The sequence below is a fragment of the Fringilla coelebs genome, assembly GCF_963513975.1.
Source record: "Fringilla coelebs genome assembly, chromosome: 9".
NCBI lineage: Eukaryota > Metazoa > Chordata > Aves > Passeriformes > Fringillidae > Fringilla > Fringilla coelebs.
The window spans coordinates 21,350,763-21,371,829 of record NC_140067.1 but is presented as its reverse complement, the minus strand read 5'-3'; the positions used below and the strand labels follow the sequence as shown (position 1 = coordinate 21,371,829).

Here is a 21,067-nt window from a genome sequence, read left to right as displayed (position 1 = left end):
AGTTAGTAATAATACAGTGGCGTAGAGCTGAAAATCTTGTCTATTTTTTTCTTTATTAGATACATATACAACAATAGGTGTGTATGGTACAATGATGCATACACAAAGCTGCTTTGGAGGAAAATAGCATTTCTCTAGTTGTCTCTCTGTGGTCAAAGCTATCAATCTATTTAAATTAGTAGATCTATAGCAATTGTGATTTCCTGACATTAATTTCATTCCCAGTTGTGTCTTTACAGGGCGGGTTTTGTTCTACATCCATCATTTTACACCCCGCCTGCTGTGCCTGAGCTTGCATTTAGCGCCGGTTCGTCTCTCTGCGCCGGGGCTCGGGGCGGGGCCGCTGCTCCCTCGGGGCGGGGCCCGCAGCCCGAACGGCGCCTCGGGGCCGGGCGGCGCCGCCGCGGCCGCTGCTCCGCGGCGCTTCCTGGGCGGAGCCACCCCCGGCTGGGCAGCGGAGGCGCCGGGCGGAGCGGCTGGCGGGGCGGCCCCGCAGCGGGTAAACACCCCGGGTGAACGCCGGGAACCCCGCGGCCCCTCAGGTACCGCGGGCGGCGAGCGGGACTGCGGGCGGGCGGGCGCCGCTGCTGGCCGGGGCCTGCGCAGTGGCGGGGCGAGGAGGAGGAGCGGGGAGGGGTTGCCGGGCTGCGTGTGTCGGCGGAGAGCGGTGTCGGCTGCGATGTGAAGGAGGCGAGGGCGGGGGAGAAGCGTGAGGAGCCGCTTCTCTACGGCCCTGCCGGCTCCTGCAGCTCGGGCGGCAGTGCCGGCCTGCGCCGGGCCGGAGCGGGGCCCGGGGCCTGCGGGGCCTGCGGAGCCGCACCGAGGAGAGCAGGCCGCGGCGCCAGGCAGGGCAGGGATGTCCCTGCAAGGCTGGCCAAGGTGAGTTCTGCGTGACGGGCGTGCTGCCCCCTTCGTGAAGGAATACTGAAAACCAAAGTTCATCAAGGAGGAGTGTTAGCGTTGGCAGTAGTTCTCCAGGGGCAAGCTGCCTGCACCCTTAGGAGCAGGATCTCTGAGGGAGCGCGGGGTATCGCCCTCAGGAAGGGAACAAAGGATAGTGGAACGGCAGGAGGTGGTGTGGCCGTGCTGCCGTGCTCTTTTTAAAACAATGGAGCCAAGGGGAACTAAGCCAAAGGAGTGACCCAAAAGGTGACCAAAACCTGAACGTGCTCCGTTAACTCGAAAATACTATCACTTTGCACACCTCAACGTGCGCTAGTGAAGTAAAACGTGAACGTGCTTTACACGTATGACTAAAGTCACTCAAACTGGGCCTAAATATGAAGTGTCATCAACTGAAACTCTACCTTCTACCCTCCCTCAAAAAAACAATATAAATATAGGTTTAGAGGGGCGGAGGTCAGAGGAGACTCCACCTTTGTATCCTGGATCTGTCGGCGTGTTGTGCCTCTCACAGGAATGCCTGTTGGGTAAGGCTCGAGCACCGAGTGCTCCCTCAGGGAATTCAGAGAGCCAGCTACTGTTTGCGATTGTGTTTTTAGTCGTCTCCCACTGTAACGTATTTTTTTGTCGGTTTATTGCTCATATTTTTTGTGTTCGTGTGCTCCTGCAGACGGTGTGTTTATCACTGACAGTCCAGCGTTTCTGTTGCTCAGTAAATTACAGTGTTTTTCACCTGAGGGTTGTTGAAAGTTTCCAGACTGTGGTCTGGCCAGGAGAGTTTGTTGGACATGACCAGACTCACAGTGTGTCTGTCACGCTGTTGGTGAATCTGTGACTGTGGTGGTTTTTACTGAATGTGACTGGACCCACAGTGCTGCACTGGCTCTGTGCTTCCCTTTTTAGTGCTGAATTGGCCATCCCTCAGAATCAAAGCACCTCTGGTATCTGAGGAACAGCTGAAATGCAAGGGCAGTTTTTCTGCCAAGTCTTCCTATTAATGTGACAGCAAAATTTGCTTTGCTGTTAACACAATGCCCTTGTGGTGAAGCATGCTGGAGTTCTGCACTGTTTTATCATATTTAGCAATACTGAACTCTGTGCTACACCTGCTGATAACAAAGTCAGGGGTATTGATCCACTTATATAATAGAGTTTAATTGTGTATATTATTGTCAGCATTTTCCTTGGGAAAAATATGGAAGTGAGTTTAAACCTGCTTATTGGAGAAATGAGCTTTTAAAAAGCTCCACTTTTAGTTTTTTTAATGTAAGATTGTTTCATTTTTTTGATACAGCATGTTACACCCTGACCTAAATACCTGAATTTCTTGTTATATTCAGTGATACAGGATGCTGTTTCCTTTGGTATTGTGCGCTGTGATGCTGATAGGGAGCTGTAAAGTTCAAGAAGATGAATGGATTGACCCCACGGATATGCTCAATTATGATGCAGCATCAGGAACAATGAGAAGACCTTATAAGGTAGAGAAAGAAAGGGTGTGTGTCTCTCCCAGAAAGCTAAATGCTGTTGGAAGATTGCTTTTAAACTGTGACAGTAAATAATGATAGCAGTACAGTGCTTTTAAGGGCTTATGTTGTATCTAAATCCATACACAGAAAAGTGTTTGTCCATGATTAAAACTGCAAGGGAAAAAATAGTGTAATTAGCTCAGAACCTTTCCCTGGTAAGGTTCTGTTGCCCTCAGATCAAGTCATATCAAGCAGGCTTTTTGTATTTTCACAGGTGGTGCTTGATTTATGCAGGTTGTGGCATCACAGGTTACTGCTCTGAGAAGTACTGGGTTAAGCAGCTCTTGCTAATTTCTCAAGTATAGTGTTAATTATCTTGCAAATCAGGTTCCTAACTGATAAAAGTTGGGGGAGTTAAAGTTAATTATTGTATTTTATTTTAGTCAACCAGTTTCCCAGCAACAGGAGCCAGTTTCCCGTTTCTTGCGGAACTGTTGTGAATTTTAATGGTGTTTTGTAATGCTGGGCCTCAGTTTTCAGAAGAAAGGTCAGACTAGGGATTGAGTGCTGTACTTTTAATGAATCATTAACACTGAAGAGAAGATGAACTAGGAAGAAAATCAGTCCTAACAAAATGAATTTTCTATGTCTTGTATGAGGAGCAGACTCTGAATACCATGAGGTGCATGTTGGTTATCTTGTGCATATGTGCACAGATGGCACTGTAAACTGGAGGTGGTTGTAAGGGCACCCTTGCTTTTTGCCATTATTCAGCTTTCAAGTTTGGTTTTACAGTCTTGAGTCATGCTCTTTAAACACTACAGAACATAATTTTCTGAAGCTTAAAAGGTGCAGAGTGAGTTATTGCTCTCCACATCTTTCCTCATCAACCTCCAACTTCTCCAGGTCCACCTGATAGTCATTAGCATCCTTAAGATCCAGCAGCAAGCTTTGGAGCCCAACTGCTTCAGCTTTATATAAAAAAGTAGTAGCTTTATTGTTGTCTCCCACAAAAATAGAACTACATCTTAAACTAAAAAAAAATTACTAGTTTGTGTTAGTCCATCTTCTCCGGATTTCTTTTCTGCTCTGCCGAGAGATTTTTAGGTGGGCGGGCTGTGTGTAGCTGCTCAAGCCCTCAGCTGAAACTTTGTTTCAGCATGAGTTCACTGATTCAGGTGTGCTTCCTCTTGGAGGCTTCCCTCAGTGTGCACACGTGGTTGTAAGCAGCCCTGCTCTGACTGTGTCTGAGTAATGAACAGAGCGCATAGAGTGCTCTGGAGTAGATAAAGGCAGGCGGCCCAGAATGGGATTTGTGTTTGCTTGCAGTCTGGCTGGTGGCGTGGCCAGCTGGACTGGGAATTCATCTGGCTGGAAACTGCCCCTTTGCCTGCTGAGTCAGTTTTTAGCCAGTGCCATTATCTAATCTGATGCACTCTGTGGATCACCGGCACTCGCAGGAGGGGAAAGGGCAAGTGGGGGAGGACAGGCAAGACCTCACCTTTTGAAAGCAGCGTGCATTTAGATAAACTCAAAGCAATTGTTCAGCTGGAGCCTAAAATAACAGCAGAGAGGTAACTGCAGTGTCAATTGGGAGAGTGCTAGCAGCAAAGATCTGTACTCAGGTTTTAGCTCCTTTGCTCCTTCTTAAGTGATTTGACTGTAGAAGTGTAACAGGGCATGTTGGTCAAATTCTTGGATTCTGAAAATATGGTTTTCTTCTGTAATTTTAGCCAAACTATCATGACTCTGAGGAAGAGGCTGCAGATACAGTCAGTACTGAAATTTCACGTTGTTCCAGGGTAATAGATTCCTTGCAACACAAGGTTTGTTCTCAGAATATTTTCCTGTGTTTTATAGTGCTTATAAATATGCTTATATATTTTAATGCTTATAGTTTTGTGCTTTCTGATGATGCTCTTCTGGATAGCAGCAAACAGGTGCATTGCTGGCATAATTCATTCTTTATGGAGGGGGAACCTCTAGGCAGAGGAGAGACTGGAAGTGGTTTGAATTCATTTTCAAGTTGTTGTTCTGCCTACAAAGGTCTGTTTCCTGACATGTTTTATAGTGTAACAAAATCGATAGGAGCTAGGTGCTTCTGTCCAGTGTCAGCAGTTTAGAGGTGTGATTACCCTGTGCTGTTCTCAAGCTGGTCAGTCCTGTTAGATTTTAAGGGGTGGGTTGTGGGCACAGAGACCATGTGCCAAGCTGCAGCTCTCAGATGCTGCTTTCAGACCTCTCCTAGACATGGGGATGCTTGTGTGTCTACTGGGGCCCTTACTGCCCTCAGCCATTTGGATCCCCAATGGGATATGTGTCATTTTAATGTTGTTTTAGTTACTTTCATTTTTGGGCAGTTCCCTCTTTTTTTTTCCTGGTGCAAACTTAAAACTTAAGGAGATCCAGATGTTTACATTTGTTTCTAGCCTTACTGAAGTCAGGATTTGAATATTACTAGCGGATGTGAACTCTCCAGTACTGGCCAGTCCTATGGAAAGTAACTGCATATGCTTTTTATCTGGCATACTAACCATGGAATCATTGCTAAACTAAAGAAATGTGCCCCTGTTAATCCCGAGTTAAATGTGTTGGTATATTTGGGTTTTTTTCTCTCCTATGAAGAAGCTGGTTTGAGCAAAGTGAATAAAAGTGTCTTTTGCACAATTGCAGCTTGCAGAGTGTGAGAAGAGGAATGCCAAATCACAGGAGAGCCGTAGCTTTTATATTTTTAAGCGATTCTTGAATAAGATTTTAAATGAAGCTGGAAAACTTGGCCTTGTAAGTATTTGAACAGTCATTTTAAAAAAAACACTTAATTAAAATGAATTCATATTACTGCTTTATGTAGTTTTCACAGTTACCAAGCATTGAGTAATTATGCTGGTGTACTTTAAATGAAATGAAGGGAACTGAATGGCAAAGGAAAAGCTGATAGCAGCACGTGCACCCTGTACTGCTGAGGAGACACAGTTGTGCCGTTTGGTCTGTAAAGCATCCAGAGGAAGGGTTTGTGAATTCAGTGTATCCTAACATCTGTTGCTGGAGTGCAGATATAGGAACACCTTGTTCTGGTCACATTAATGGTTGGAAACTGGAAGGAGCCAGACTTGGGTTGTTTGTCGTAGACTTACAAGGCCTGTATTGTAGGTCTACCATGTTAACCTGCAGAGGGTGGAAGTGAGGACAGGTAACCTGGGAGGAGTACAGAGAGATTGTCCAAGCAGGGACAGGCATCAGCTTAGGAAAGCTAAAGCCCAGATAGAATTAAACCCCTAAGGAAGGGATGCTGTCCAGGGGGACCCTGACAGGCTTGAGAGCTGGGTCTGTGCCAGACTCAGGGAGTTCAGTGGGACCAAGTGCAAGGTCCTGTACACGTGATGAGACAATGCTGGGAAGAAGAATAGGCTTGGGTGGAGAAAGGACTGGGACTGTCCCTCAGGAGAAAGACTTGGGAGTGCTGGAGAAGCTGGCAATGTGAGCTTTCAGCCCAGAAAGCCAACTGCACCCTGGGCCGCATGCAAAGCAGTGTGGGCAGCAGGGCAGGGAGGGGACTGCCCCTTTGCTCTGGTGAGACCCAGCCTGCAGTGCTGTGTCCAGCTCTAGGGTCCCCAGGGCAGAGAAGAACATGGACCTGTTGAAACAAGTCCAGAGAAGGACACAGGGATGATCTGAGGGCTGGAGCATCTCTCCTACAAAAACAGTCTGGGAGAGCTGAGGTTGTTCAGCCTGGGGAAGAGAAGGCTCTGGAGAGACCTTAGAGACCCTTTGAGTACCTAAAGGGGGGCCTGTAAGAGGGACCTTTTACAGGTGTGTGCAATGCTAGGACAAGGGAGAATGGCTTTAAACTGAAAGAGTGGAGGTTTAGATTAGATACTGGGAAGAAATTCTTTGCTCTGAGGGTTGTGAGGCACTGGAAGAAATTGTCCAGAGAAGTTGTGGATGCCCCATCCCTGAAAGCATTCAAGGCCAGGCTGGATGGGGCTTTCAGCAATGTAGTGTAGTGGGAGGTGTCCCATGTCCAACATCTAGTTGGAACTAGATTATCTTTAACCCAAACCATTCTGTAATTCTGTCCATCAAGGAATAGTAGCTTATTAGAGTTTCCATATAAGAATCACCTTATTACTTTCTTTAAGCAGTGATTTCAGCTGGAATAGAGTGAATTTTCTTGCTGGTAGCTGGTGCAGTGCTGTGTTTTGGATTCAGTGTAAGCACACTATTGATAGCACTCTGGTGTTTTAGTGGTGCTCTCTCTAAGTCAAGGACTTCTCCGTGCCTCGTGCCGGCGAGGAGGTGCAGGAGGAGCTGTGAGGGAGCGTGGCCAGGACAGCTGAGCTGAGCTGGCCACAGAGCCACTGCAAACCATGGCTGCTGTGCTCAGCATGAGCTGGGGGAGCTGGCTGGGAGGGACTGATAGCTGCTTGGGAATGGGCCTGATCAGCTTGGGGAGCAGTTGCATTGTCCACCACTTGCTCATCTGGGTTTTATTTCCTTCTTTCTCTCTTTTCATGACTAGTAGTATTATTACCATCACATTTTATTTTGTTTGCTGTTCTTGTCTCAGCTTATGAGGTTTACCTTTTTGCTCATTCTCCTCCCCACCAGGAGGGATATTGGAGGGAGTGAGTGGCTGCATGATACTTTAGTTGTTGGCTGAGCACTTTATTTTGTCTTTGGAGATTTTGTTTATTCAGAGGTAGAAGAACTGATCTTTAGTAATAAGCAAATTTACTGTTAAATAAGGAACATTACATTTAGCAATGTAAAACTTCTTGTTTTAGTATTTAATAGTTCCTGTCTGTATTATCCAGCTTTAACTGAGGCATACATAGTGTATATGTAATTATTACTTGTTAATGAGCACTGGTCCTGAAATCTTAGTAACAAGTGAGATAGTTTATTTTTTTAGGGTTTTTTTCTGTAAAATTGAAACATTACAAACCAATTGAATTGTGTTTCATGTAGTTTAGACAAACAAAAAAGGTTATAGAATCATAGTGTGCCCCCTGTCCCATGTTTTCATCCTGTAGTCTGCTTCAGAAGGGTGCTGGTACAGGATGAATATGATCAGTTTTGGCCTATGGCTGCATTTCTATTTCCAGATAAGCAGCTTTTAACCATTGTTTTGCTTTGCTTTGAATGCAGCCTGGGGAGGATGTGGACCATGTCCATTACGATGCTGAGATCATTCTTACCAGACAGACGTATTTGGAGATCCTCAGGTTTGTCAGTGAGGAAGCCTGGCAGCCAGGTGCGCTGGATGAGGCACTCAGTGATGTTTTGATCAATTTTAAGCACCATGATGATGAAGCTTGGCGGTGGAGATTTGAAGACACTTTTGGAATTCATCTATATCATTTGTTGTGGGTAAGAGAATAAAGGTTGATTATTGCTTTTAACTGCTGTTTTCTTCAGTTTCTCTGTGCTAGTCAATATTACCATCTTAACTCCACAGATAAAGCAATTCTTTCCATCATACTTCTAGTGAGTCTTTTTTTTTTTTTTTTGTGGTTGCTGAAGGGTGTATTTGCTTTAAGAAGGAATTCAGGTTTTTTATTCCTGTGGTCTTCTGTTCTCTATTGTAGCTCTGGTTTGGGGCTTTTTTCCTGGTGTTTTTTTTTTTGTTTTTGTTTTTGTTTTTTGGGTTTTTTTTTGTCTTTTATATCTGTACTGCCAGACTCACTGTGCTCTAGCACTTTCTTGCCACTAGAACTGACACCTCATGCATTATAGATATTCCATATTTGTCTCTTGTTCATGTAGTTGTTGAAGCTGTTGGTCTTGCTGCTGGTACCCAGACTGTAACTTTGTCTCTCTGTGCAGGAGTTGGCAGCAGTTCTTCTGTGGTTCAGAGCAGGCACAAACTGCTCAAGCACTGGCTGACACCAGTTTGATAATTTAGAAGTGTGGTCGCTAATGTAACAAACATCCTAAGGAAGAAATAACTAAATATCACAAGAAACAAATGAGCAACTGCAATGTCAGGCTATGACAGGGATGGATATTAGTACTGCACAAAACTGTTCTGTCTTGTGCTGCTCAGATGGGCTGTGGAAGCAGGGAGGAACTTCTCAGCTATTCTGTGTAAATGACATTAGTAAAAAGTTAGAAGTTTCTTCATGTGTACTGTCAGTGAGCTTGTGAAAGGTCCAAATATGGGTCATAATTTTTTCCTCTTTTCCTTTTCAGCTACTCTTGTGCATAGCATGCGTTGTGATTGTAATGGCTACAGAGCTGCGGACGTATGTTTGTCGCTTTGTTCAGCTGAAATACGTTTTATTTCTGACATTTCTCGTCAGTTTTGTATGGAATTGGTTTTACTTGTACACAGTAAGTTCTGTAATCTTAATGGCTCTTTGGCTTAGAACTTCACAGCTATGAGGGAGTTAAGGTTGTTTAGTTGCTTTGGTTAGTTTACATACAGCTTTTAATTAACTGCAAAATAAAAAAAGGGATAAACATTTTTTTTTTGCATGTTGATAGGTGTGTTAGGTGTAAAGAACAAAACAAACCCTGACAACTGTGTTCTGCTGTAGAGGTGCACAAAATTCAGAGAACATTAGAACTCTGATTTCACTACATCGGCAAGGCAGATGTAACCTCTGACTAAAGCAGCTTGTTAGAAAAGGTATACAGAAATATATTCAAAGTTTTTTTCTTAAGATTCCCTGGTAGAAACTGTGTTTCATGTGATAGACCAGATAAATAAATGCCTTATTAATGGGGATTAAGTGGCTGATGGTACAATCAGATGAGTTTTATTGAGGAGGAATTTAGGATACCAGATCAAAGCCCAGCCACAAAATCTGCCCTCACATCTTGTCAGTCAGGATTGAACTGCAGCTTGTCAGACCCAGGGATAGCAGAGTCCTGGAGAAGTGGGATGGCTCTGGCATGGGCTTGGAATGCCATGCAGATGACTTGGGTTGAGGCAGGGAAGAATGTCAGTTTTGCAACAGAAGATTTGACTGAATTTTTCTGTTTTGATTATCAGTTGCAAACAGTAAGGCAAAACTATAATAAATACAGGTATTTCTTATGGAATTATTTGGGAAAAAAAAAAGAGGATGTTTTAACTAGTAATTGCATGACAGCTGTGTCTCTATTCCAGAAACATGTTAAGGAAAGATGTCATCAGTTTACTTTTGCCTTGAACTTGTATTTTTGAATATTGAAGTCTGATCCTTTGACAATTCAGACTCCTTTTGTGGAGAATAACTTGGAGATAGCCATTATCTCAGGGGTTTTGTCTATTCCTAAGAAGTTCTTAGAATTCCATTAAATTGTTTAGATAGTAAACTTTTCTAAATACATATTACATGGGGAATTGTCATTACAAGGGGACAATGGGGAATTCTCATTTATGTGGGGAACTATCCCAAGGCTGCTGAGAGCAAGCAGGGAGAGCTGAGGAGCAGCACTCAATGCATTTCCCTCTGCTGTCCCTGCAGCTGGCCTTTGCTCAGCACCAGGCAGAGATGGCCAAGATGGGGCAGTTTGACAAGGTCTGTGCGGAGAAGCTGGAGTGGTATGGAAGTCTCATGGGTAAGTTCTTGTCTTGGTACTTTGCAGTAGTAGTTAAGATCACAAAATACCGATCCATTGCATCCCAGGATACTCAGATTTCTTCATGGGTAGTACAGGGAATTCTCTTCACTAGATGGTTTTACCCTTTTCCCATCCCATAAGACTGTTTTCTAGGCCTGGGGAGGAGAGCTGTTCACAGCACTGTACTTAGGGTTTGTCATGGTGTTACTTCTTTTTCTTGTAACTTACCTGTGTTTCCCTGGTACCATTCAGTAAAGTGCCATTTACTAAAGAAAGGCAGGCAGAGTTCAGGACAAGGATTTTTTTTCATGTATCACACCTGTGAGTACAATGGATTTCAGGAATTGGATCTGTAATTGTTTATTCAGGTGTTATTATTTTACAGAGAAAGCTGATTTTTTTAATTAGCTGTAATTTCTAGCCAGTGCCATAGCAGGTAGATGAAGGGTGGCAGCACTTAAAGAGTGCTTGTTATGGTCTTCCCCATGTAATTTCTTGACTCTGTTTTTGATTACATGTCAATGATTTATGTTCTGACTGCAGTAAAACCAACTACAGAAACACTGATGTCATCAATCACTTGTTCATAATGTAAAATTCCCTTAAGAAGTACGACTTCCTGCTTGCAACTAAAACAGACCCTTGAATCCAGCAAGCAAAGTAGACAATTTCAATCTCCCTGCAGATTGGCAGATGAGCAATAACACAGAATGTGTCAGTAGCTGTGAACACAGTGTGCAAGTTCATAGTTTCCACAGATGAGACTTTTTGCCTTGAGGCTTCTGGGAACTGATCTCACCTAACGAGCTTTCTTGATTATACCTGGGAAAACTTCAGCTTCTTTTTCTTTCCAGCCTTCCCTCCCCTTCCTGCATCCCCTTGACTGGATAAACTATACTTCCAAGCCAATCTCAGATGTGTAAAAATAAATCTGTTTTGAACTGTATCTAGAAGAGTTCTCTTCCATCTGTAACTGAAATGCTCCTTTCTGTATTGCTGCTGTGTCACAAAATATCTTTTTAAGAAGTAGTAATAATATGTGTCTGCTTTGACTTCAGAATGGCTTAGAAGTACATGGACGTTTCAGGATGATCCCTGTAAGAAGTATTATGAAATTCTGCTTGTAAATCCTGTCTATATGGTTCCACCATCAAAGGTATGTGCCAAGCCCAAAGGGACTGCCAAGGCCTAGGCTGTTGTTTGTGTGACAACACTGGTTTTCTGTTTATTTTCTAGGCCTTGGCAGTAACTTTCACCAACTTTGTAACTGAGCCTTTGAAGGACATAGGACAAGGTATTGGTGAATTCATCAAGGCACTTATGAAGGAGATTCCGTTAATTCTGCAGGTTCCAGTGCTCATTACCATGGCTCTGGGTGTCCTGGTTTGTATACATTCATCATACATTTAGAAGCTCAGTTTTATTTTTTAAATATTAAATGTGTTTATATTTAAGTATTATCTATTATATTATGTGTTTCTCATTTGTACAACTGAACAGATTTCTTAGCACAAAGGAACTACTTCTGGAAGGGAATTTTTTCTTGACAAAGGCTTTATACTACAGTTGGTCTAGGAATTAAAAGAGCCAAGTTTTGTATTCAAACTGTATTCCTCTCCCACTCCCCAGGTGGGATATACTAGCATTAAACTGCTTAAAATCTTAGGCTGACAGTTTATTGCACCTTAGTTCCCATTTCTTCTTTAAGTCATTACATTGTGATGTGTGTAGGTGGCATTTAACATGAAGGCATTGAGTTAGAGCCTTAAACATCTTTAATGTGGCACTAATAATGAACTGCATCCAGCCTGGCAGTTCCTGCAGCGTGGTCAGACTGCAGAAAGCTTGAGCTGGAGCCGTTCTCTTCACCTGAGGGTCTTCCAGATATATGACAGGAAATCTGTGAAAACCATAGGCTGCAGATATTTGGTGTTTTGCTGAGTTTGGGTTTTTTCCTCTCCCCCAGACTTTTTGCTATGGTGCAGGATCATCAGTGTCTGCATTGAGACACTTAAGGTCTTCTCAGAAGAAGAGTCTTCCTCTGCCTGCTAGCGGGCAGGAGCAAATAGCGTTTGGGCAGTACGACAGGAGGGCAGCAGACGAGTACTACGTGCAGCAGCAGCCCTACATGCTCAGAGGCCACCAGGACAGAGGAGACGCTGCCACGAGGCCTCTCCCCAGGCTGAGAGCGGGCAATGGCAGCAGGAGCCCGGACACGACGCACGCCAGCGACCAGCCGGATGCACAGGTACCAGAGTCGCACAGGGACCACAGTCCCACGGAGCAGAGCCTGATGTGTCTCCTGGTGCTCTGGGAGCTGGCATTAAACTGAACAGATGGCAGTGGCACCTGCTAGAACACATTTAAACAACACACTTAAACCCTGATCTGGGGGAGAGAGGAGCTAGGGAGCTACACATTCCCCTGTGGAATAGTTTGATAAAGGTGTCTTGGATGTGTTTCTTCTGGAAAAATATCTTGCAGAGGCTAACTGTGGCAATTTACTGAATTAAAACTCTTTATGGTAAAGACCACTTCCATTTTGAGAGATCAGTGTGTCAGCTTGGGCAATTATGATAACCCACAGATGAAATGTGGAGGAAAAAAGTAGTGCTGACTTTCCTGTAAACTGCAGAAAATTCAAAACAGATTTATACTCTATATTTGGCTTATTTACATGTTCTTTTTCCCAAGGGAAAAAAAAAATAACCGTCATGCTTTGGGTGAGCCCTACCCCTTGAGCTGGGATGCACTTGAAACAATAGATGCTGTAAGTTTTAATTGCTTAATTAATAGGTTATTATTGATTTTTTTGCAGAACAGGTTGTACACGGAATCTGAAATTCATAGACTTGAAACTGTCAAAACTGAAAACCTTACTGCAGAAGCTGCACTTGAGCAGCAAAAACAGGAGACAAACAAAGCAGAGGGAGAGACTGGAGAAAACTGTGACACTAATAAAAACCTGGAACGGAAAAGTTCTGCCGCAGAACCGTGTGAAGAGAAGAAAGAGAGTGTTTTATATGACTCCAGGAAAGAGACTAAGGAAGACCCAGGCTCTGCTGTAAGTTTTGTCTAATCTTTACTTGTCATGTACTTGATAATTCTGCTCCCATTCTCAAGTGTAGAAGAGAAAAGAACATCAGTAAGCTGTTAGGTGGGATTGTAAAATCTGGGAGAGGGTACTCTGTCTGGAATCTGAAATAAAGGTGTTAAGTAAGATGATACGCCTTTAAGTGGCCAGAATAAACCCAGGCTTCTGGAGTGTTGCTGCTTGCTGGCAATCACTTTGTGTAATAAGTTTTGAGTAATTCCCATAATGCTAATTCCCAGCTCAGATGTCTCAGGTCTGTCTTTGGGTTTATGTTCTTTAAAATCAGTTTGCTTCTTGTCAGCTCAGTTTTGGGACAGCTGACGGATTTCCTCCTGGTGTAATGATCTGCAGAGAGTGAGCACCTGATGTTGTAGCAGGTGAGTTTTAGGCAGTTCAGAGCTAAACAGGGCCAGGAGCAGGAGCTTCCCTGGGGATGAACATTCAGTGGTGGCTCCCCAGAACTCCTCCAGCCAGGCTCATCCTTAGCCAGAGCCGGAGAGCAGCTGAGGTCAGGTACAGGAAGCAGCACCTGTGCATTTCCTGCGGGTGGCACTGGAAATTGGGGTGCTGCAGGTCCTGCCTCAGGCCCATGGGAGTTGGTGCCCAGTGCCCACCACCCCCGTGTTTCCCTGGTGCGTGGGCACATATCACACAAGCTGTAGAGCAGCATGAGCAGCTGTTTCTTAAAAGTAAGTACTTCTTGAAAACTTCTGCTGATTATAGAACTGTTCTGAATTAATGTGGGAAACAGCTAAATATTACCAAAAAACCATAATGCTTGAAAAAACTATTTTTTATTAAACAGAATTAAAACTAGGGTTTAATTTTTTAATAGAAATTATTGTTTCTTCCAAACTGTGTTTCTGCAAAGAGACTAAATACTAAAGCTATTTCTTCTCTTTTTTTTAAATTATTTTTTTAAAAAAAGTATAAAAGAAAACAGAACTTTTTTTCGGGAAGTAAAAATCAGGGGGAAAAAAATCAAATTTTCTTTAAAAAGAACATAAAAATTTAAGTTTTTCACTAGATTGAGACAGTGGTAGAATCCACTAATGAGCAATGATAGAATTGACAGAGAAAAAAGTCTTAAGAATTTTGATAGATTAGAGACAAATAAGAGGGGGACGCAGTACCAGTACCTCAGACACTGCTCTGAAAGCAGCTGCCAAATGCAAGAGCAGGGGCAGCTCTGTAAGTACTGCTCACCAGTGTGATGCTGCTGCTATTTCTGTGAAAAATCAGGAGACAGAGCTGCTAATTGTAGTCATCTTAAAAAAGGCAAGTGTGCTTTTCCAGCAAACCAGAATGATCCCTAGGGATGCTGCTATACATACTTCTGGGGTCTTCAGCTGGAATTGGGTCCCTTTATAGCTGAGGGTAAGTGGACTCTCTGCTCATCCATTCTCTTCGCTTGTGAGCGCAAAATCAGGCTGAAAAAATCCTCATCTGGTACAGTGGGGCCTTTGGCAGCTCCTGGAGGAGCACATCTCTGATCATCCAGTCTGGAACCCTACAGACAGACCAAGCAATAAAAGCTGCATATTTACAGGAAGATATGGAGTAAGTGAACAATATTAAGTGAAAAAACTACTAAAACCTTTTGCTAGCAGATTTAAAACTAGTAGAGAGATTTATTTTATAAGTTTTGCTTCAAGTTAAACTTGCTAAATGAAATTATGGAGTCCAAGTGTAACTAAAATGGTTCCTCTGACCCACTTGTCCCATGTGTCTGAAAATGACCCCCCCCGTTCAGTTCTTTGACATATTGCAAAATGAGATTTAAGTTAGTTCAAAGGAGATTTTTCAGCATTAGTACAGGGTGTTTCTGGTCTCATACACCAAGAAGTATGGTTGTCTTCCTTTCCTTACACAGGGACTGAAAATTGGCTGCAGTGTTGTGAGATTTGGGAAGGCACACCTTGAAGGCCCCCTTGCCTCAACTCTGTGCAGCTGGGTACAGTTTAGTGCCAAGGTTACAGAGCAGTGGCAAACTCTGCTGGTCTGGGCTCTGCTCCCAAGTTGGGGCATGGTGTTCCCACAGGAACAGGCTGCTGCTGGAGGGCAGTGTGGGCACAGGAGGAAAAGCACAGCTTTCAGTGCTGGGTGGACGTGGGACAGGCACCCCTGAGACAAAAAGGCTCAAAGGCAGCAACCCTTCGCTTCTTGTTTAAAGCAGAGGAGATTAAATATTTTTCCAGTCCTAAAAGAGAGTATTTCTAGATTCTTTGCTTGACTCACAGAAGGAAAAAGACAAGCTTCTATAACAGAACGTGGTATTTCAGTGGGCTGACTGTCATGTAGACTCAATTCCAGGTGCTGCTTTTTCAGCCAGGCTACCATACTTACTGAACTTTGGAGAACTCAGCATCTGAATTTCATATTTTTGGCTGCTTATCAACCAATCAGACAAACCAGCAAGTCTTTTTAATTCTTTTTGGTCTAATTGATACATGCATATGCTCTAATTGAAAATCAGTCACCTCACTTGTATATTGCTATAAATTATCATTTAAACTTAATCTCATGGTAATGATGACCAGTCTTACCACCAAAACCTGGATACTGAATTCTTTTAGTTGATAAATTAGGACTGCTGGTATATCAGGTGTCCTCCTTAGCAAGCGAGGTCCAAACACTTAAAACCATTTTTCATACTCCTTGCAATAGCCTCACTTGTTTTTCTTCACTTTTTAAGCATTTCTTACTTTTAATAGTTGTTGTGGTGTAAATACCAAAATTATACTTCCTAGACACTGGCTAATTAAACCCCCAACCCTCATCTTTTGTTCTCTTATGTTCCTCCTTATCTGTCAGATCAACACATATCTTACAACACAGTGGCTTCCTTACAGGAATGCAGTAGAGGAGGCCCAGCCGAAGCCCCCAGAGGCAGAAGCTGAGGAGGTGGTCGTTAAGCCCTTACCTGGCATTTAATCAATATATCGAAGAAGTCGTCATCCAGGTCCCTGTTGCTGCTGGCCACGAGGTGGCCCAGCAGAGCCTGGCTGCCGCGCTGCCGCAGGCGCAGGCCGGGCAGCTCGCTGAAGCTGGCGCGTTGGTCATCCAGCCGCCGGCTCTGTGAGCTCGCCAGCAGCTCCAGGAACTCGTCCGTGTGCGGGGACACCACGGACGTGGAAAAGGCTGCCCAGGACAGACAAAATAAGTTAGAGTTAGCCTAGGAGTAAATTCATTGCTGTAGTGAGTCTTGCCTGCAAATACATTTTGAAATGGCAAAAACTCGAGTCAAATATAGATTTTTCTTTTAAAAAATTACATTTTATCATCGTTTTAGGTGGAGTAGAGGATGTTGCCACTGAAGCCGCTGAGAGTCTGTTCTTCTCCTGGAAGCAGCACCTCTGATCATCCATCCTGTTACTCTGGAACCGACTCAGCAGATCAAAGAACCCTTCGTCGGCCATTGTCTCACGGCTGTTTTTCTGAAAAAGAGAAAATTTGGGGTATTTGACCTTAGAGTGCCTACAGCTGGGACAAGTGCATCAGAGTTTCAGTCCAGTGATATGCTTGATATTTACATATCTGAAATTTATTAAATAAATTTTTTTTAGTCAACTATTTCTACAGCCAGAGATCTATCCAAGGAGGAGATGCTAATGCTAGGGCAGCATTTTGGATAGTGAAGTATATTAGAAATGTCTCATTCTCTGAAATGGACAGAAACACTGCTCTGATCATGGTAAAATGGGAGTTATTCCTCCTCAGCCATTAATCCAACAAAACCCCCAAATGCCCATGAGAGGAAAAAGAAACAAGAACAGCAATGAACAGTTACCATTTTCTCCTCAGGTCTATGACCAAATGACTCAGTTATTTTATTTTAAACTGACTTCTCTCAAGAGTGTAATAACCTAAAAAGTATGGCCGAAATATCTCCTACTGTCTGAATCAAAAGAACTAGATTTTCCTAAGTTTGGAGAAGTAGGGTCTACAAGAGACTTAGACCTCAGCTTGCAAATTTTATTTCTAACTTCAAAAAATCCACCATAAATAAAATGTTTCAGTAGTAGGAAAATATTAAAGCTGGCACCACCCCTGAGAGAGCTGTAGAATGACAGATCCTGCATCAGTTTAGAGCCACGGTGTTTAAATCAAGCTAAACTGAACAGGACAGCTGCAGGAAGGTGTTTTCCACAAATCAGATCACACAAAGATGAGTAAAGGCCACACTTACCCTCTGAGAGTTAGGAAGTCGATGATCAATGGAATTACTGGCATCCTGCAAAACTTTGGAGGTGGTGCCGTTTTTGTACTTTTTCCCTTTCAGTCGATTTACAAAATGAAGTTTTGCTGAAGTTTTGGCAACCAGTGGTTTCTGTTTAGCAAGAATCTCACTGTTCCAGTTCGGAACCTAAGAAAACAAGAGTCAGGAAATGAAGCCTTCTGATTTTACTTACCAGTATTGTTACCTCTTACTTGCTGCTGCTTTTCCTCCCCAGAATGAGGCAGCTTTAGACTATTTTGTACTTGCAGCCACAGGGATGTACCTAAAGAGGCTCTTGAGCACCAGGGCTGACTTCAGCTGTACTGACTACACATGAGATTTTATTGATTAACATAGCAGGCTTTGCCTCCCCTGAAGAGACTGGAATTAGATATCCCACTGTGGAGGGAAAAATATCAATTTCAGTCTGCCACTGGAATAATTTATGCAGAACTGCCAGCCCAGTACTGAAAGCCAGAATGTAAAAGAAATCCCCCCTAGACGGACACAAGGATTTTAATTGGGAACTCCCATTGCCAGAAGATTTCTGAGCTTGGGGGGGAAGTTGTTTTGCCTGTGACTCGGCTGTAATATTTCTGAAATAGCATGCTTACTCAAGATGGAGGTTGAAGCTTCTGATGGTTTGCAAGTTGGTTGAAATCTCAAAGTGAAAAACACAACATGTATTTTAAGTCCCTATAAAATGATTGTAGCCAAAGAAAGAAGAGGTTTAGTTCAGAAGAGCTAAGCTAAAGCTCAGGAATTTTATTCTGAATTACTTTCATGCTGCAACCTCAACCCATCTCTACAAAGAGATGAAAATTCCTTTGATGCTCATTACAGAACCCCATTCTTTCTCATTGGTGGAGGCAATAAAGCAGGCTTCCCACAAGCCATTGCAGCCATCACCTGTCACATGCTGTTACCTACATGACAAAAGTATTATTTCTTAGTATTGTTAGACCTGCTGTTATGGAGCTTCTGTGATCAACTAAATTAAAAAGGGAGGCAAGTGGCACATCAGCACACCCTCAGAATGTTTCACTGCAATCTCAGCAGCAGAACAGAAAGAAGCAAAGTGCCAACCTTTTCTGGTGTTAATTTCATAAGTTCCATGTTCTCCATACTGTAACGGCGTCCTCTTGGTCTGCCACCTTCAAGAGACAAATTCATCTTTTTATTATTAAAATTTATGGTGTCAAAGGTCCAAGGTCCAAGACACAGACACAATTAGAATACACAAAGACACTAATCACAATATAAATTGTGATTCAAAATATAAATCCTCCAGAAAAGGAGGTGCTGAAGGGGTCCAATACCACAAGAACCTTTTTTAGCTGCTGGGGAGGAAACCAAGCAAACACACATACTCAACCCCAACTCAGTAAAGAACTCTAATGAGATTCTTTCTTAAATTCTCTGTTGGGAAACTACTTCAGAAAGAGGCACATACCATTCAAACTGTTTTCCACTGCATGGCTTTCTGCCATCATGGAGTTGTTTGTGCTGTAGCTTAATCCAAGAACCATTTGAAGATCTGAGAGATTAAGTCTGGCAGTGAGTTCTCCACTTCTGTCTCCTACCTTCAAGCAAATAAAATAAGCAGTTGTATTACCTTAACAAATACTCACATGTGTAACTGTATAGCAATCCTTGTCCATTGACTTCTCAGAGAAAAAGGCTGAAAAGGTTTTACTGGTTGAAGACTGAGAACATCTTTTCAAAGAAGTAACAACTTATAGGTAGCATAAAAAAGCCTGCTTGGCCACTAATTTGGTTGTCCATGATGACATTGTGAGTGGTGACACCAAGACTAAGGAGCTGACTGGCTGAAATAAGCTGGAATCAGCTGTCTCTAGAATAATTGAAAATGCATGCCATCGCTCAAAATCAGATGCACAAACACACCTCCATAAAACCTCTGGGAGTGAGAGCAAAAACCAACAGCCAGCACAGTGGGAGTATGAAAATCATACCTCTCTTGAAATCTCCAGGTGCCTTTCTGCGAAATGGATGGCTTGGTCATGATTTCCCAGAGCAGTGTAAGCATTCCCTAAACTCCAGCATGCTCTTCCTTCCCCAATTCTGAAAACAACACACATTTGCTATTACACTTCTACCTGCTGAACACCAGAGGTCAGGGTTTCACAGTACGGCCAGAGTAATCTGCTGGGCCAAAATAATGGAGGCAATCATCAGAGACCATTCTACCACCAACATATTAAATATGGTATTTAAAGGAGTGTGATCTGGTTATAAATAAATATGAACAAATTTAACAAAAATTTTTAAGCTCACAGCAACAAGTTAGTTTTGTAAGTATGGGACATTGTATAGCCTACTTTGCTCCTCCTCAGTTTGCGTGCCTTATTAGTCCTCTGTATTCTTAGTGACTTAAGAAGAGGTACATTTAAATGTTGCAAAAAATTATGGTTGCACCCAACACTATAAAAAAGGCCTCAGAAATCAAAACTGTAATATAAACATAACTTGCTGCTGTGTTATTCTCCTTCCCCCATCCCTTCCTATATTATTAACTTGTGGACAAGTAGAAGACAGATTCTTATGAAAGTAGGATGAATTATGACAATGAACTCATGAAAGACGGATCTGTTTTTCCTTAATTTACACAGACTTGCTGACAGGAGATGATGTAGAAGCAGTCATTCATCAGTTTGTCTTTCATCTCAGACTCATTAGCTGCAATACCATTATGAGTAATTTTCGTTTTCCATATGAAAACCAAAGCCCAGCATTGGGGGAATTCACATTAACTGCAGCTGTCACATGGGGAACAATGACAGCAGAGTTGAAGGTAACAGGATTTGCTCTGAGTGTCACACATCCATTAAGCAGTCTCTTAGGGCTTACTTGTCATGTAGCTCCTGAGCAATCACAAGGTGTTTGAGATGATAATCAATTGCTTTCTCATAGTCCTGGAGCAGGGTGTAGGTGTTCCCCAGGCTGTAGCAGGCCTGCGCTTCCACGGCTCTGTCCTTCAGCTGCCGAGCCAGCTGCAGCGTCCTCCTGCAGGAGAGGATCAATCACCTCAGAAACCTCAGAAACCACCACAAGGAAAAGCTTTCAGAAGTGCACATGCACAACTGAAAATCAGTTACACAACTTCAACAAACTGGGGCAGCAGGCTAGCAAATTATCGGCTAATAAATTACAATCTTGTAAACCCTTACAATCTCATACTTGTAAAGTCTTCCCTCCACGGCAACCTACTTCATTAGAGAGCAGGCTGATTCCTCAAACAGCATCTTTTAATTTAATACTTCCTTAATAATTTGTAGGAGTTTCCCTGACAGTGTTAAATACCAGTTACAATACCTACTTTCCCATCAGCACGGGCAGGACAGGCCTATACTCACCAGGCCAGTCGAGCTGTGCTGGGCAAGAAGAATTTGAGTGCTCACAAAGATCTGTTCAGTACTGAGGCTTTTCTCCCTAAGAACTGGTGTGCTCTCAAATCCCAGTCAGATGCTAATAACACCTATACTGTATCTTGCCAAGCTTTTACTTTCCCAGGTACAGCAGCAACTGCTCAGTGGTGCAGAGAGCAAGACAAGTCTGGCTTTTAAATACAGACTAAAGATGTAAATAGATGTTGCTGTGCACCAGCTCTCTCAGCTGGTGCGCACACCCATCTCAGGGCAGGAAAGCTACTCACAGCATTCTAGAACTCACGAAGAGCTGAGACAGTAATGCCTGCTTGTAGAATAATGGGAATAATTGCCTAGCAGTGAAAGATGTCTGTCTACAGCACTGCAAAGAAACTATTTAAAGTAGCAATATAGTTTAAAAAAATAAAAAGCATTAATGCTG

General features: G+C 43.1%; 2 protein-coding genes across 5 annotated transcripts in view; one reads left to right on the top strand and one right to left on the bottom strand.

Annotated features, from left to right (window-relative positions):
* The first annotated feature begins 408 nt into the window (after positions 1-408).
* Positions 409-16,446, top strand: CLCC1 (chloride channel CLIC like 1). Of its 4 annotated transcripts, none has more exons than XM_084211691.1 (13): positions 409-542; positions 2,244-2,384; positions 4,106-4,198; positions 5,046-5,153; positions 7,521-7,742; positions 8,565-8,705; positions 9,827-9,920; positions 10,982-11,079; positions 11,160-11,306; positions 11,890-12,171; positions 12,742-12,987; positions 13,319-13,394; positions 16,310-16,444. In XM_084211691.1, the coding sequence occupies exons 2-12, from the start codon at positions 2,253-2,255 to the stop codon at positions 13,373-13,375; spliced, it is 1,620 nt and encodes a 539-aa protein (XP_084067817.1). In that variant the 5' UTR covers positions 409-542; positions 2,244-2,252; the 3' UTR covers positions 13,376-13,394; positions 16,310-16,444. The 4 variants fall into 4 exon arrangements, with proteins under 4 accessions (XP_084067817.1, XP_084067819.1, XP_084067820.1 ...); XM_084211692.1 differs by lacking the exon at positions 409-542 and adding an exon at positions 669-879; XM_084211693.1 differs by lacking the exon at positions 13,319-13,394 and having other exon boundaries at positions 16,310-16,446.
* The window catches only part of GPSM2 (G protein signaling modulator 2), a 26,381-nt gene continuing 19,158 nt past the window's right edge, over positions 13,845-21,067 (bottom strand). The window contains exons 8-15 of the mRNA XM_084211690.1: positions 20,108-20,263; positions 19,213-19,321; positions 18,690-18,819; positions 18,323-18,390; positions 17,207-17,383; positions 16,292-16,454; positions 15,941-16,158; positions 13,845-14,527 (exon numbers count right to left, since the gene is read on the bottom strand). Of these exons, the coding sequence (XP_084067816.1) occupies positions 14,363-14,527; positions 15,941-16,158; positions 16,292-16,454; positions 17,207-17,383; positions 18,323-18,390; positions 18,690-18,819; positions 19,213-19,321; positions 20,108-20,263 (1,186 nt within the window). The 3' untranslated portion in view covers positions 13,845-14,362. The remainder of the gene's footprint in view (positions 14,528-15,940; positions 16,159-16,291; positions 16,455-17,206; positions 17,384-18,322; positions 18,391-18,689; positions 18,820-19,212; positions 19,322-20,107; positions 20,264-21,067) is intronic.

What these genes read in the sequence shown, in the direction of transcription:
- CLCC1 (XM_084211691.1), top strand. Translation starts at nt 2,253, where the DNA reads ATGCTGTTTCCTTTGGTATTGTGCGCTGTGATGCTGATAGGGAGCTGT. An exon ending in ATTGGTTTTACTTGTACACA is followed by an intron (nt 8,706 to 9,826) that starts GTAAGTTCTGTA and finishes CTGTCCCTGCAG; the next exon opens with CTGGCCTTTGCTCAGCACCA. An exon ending in AGGAAGACCCAGGCTCTGCT is followed by an intron (nt 12,988 to 13,318) that starts GTAAGTTTTGTC and finishes GCTTCTTGTCAG; the next exon opens with CTCAGTTTTGGGACAGCTGA.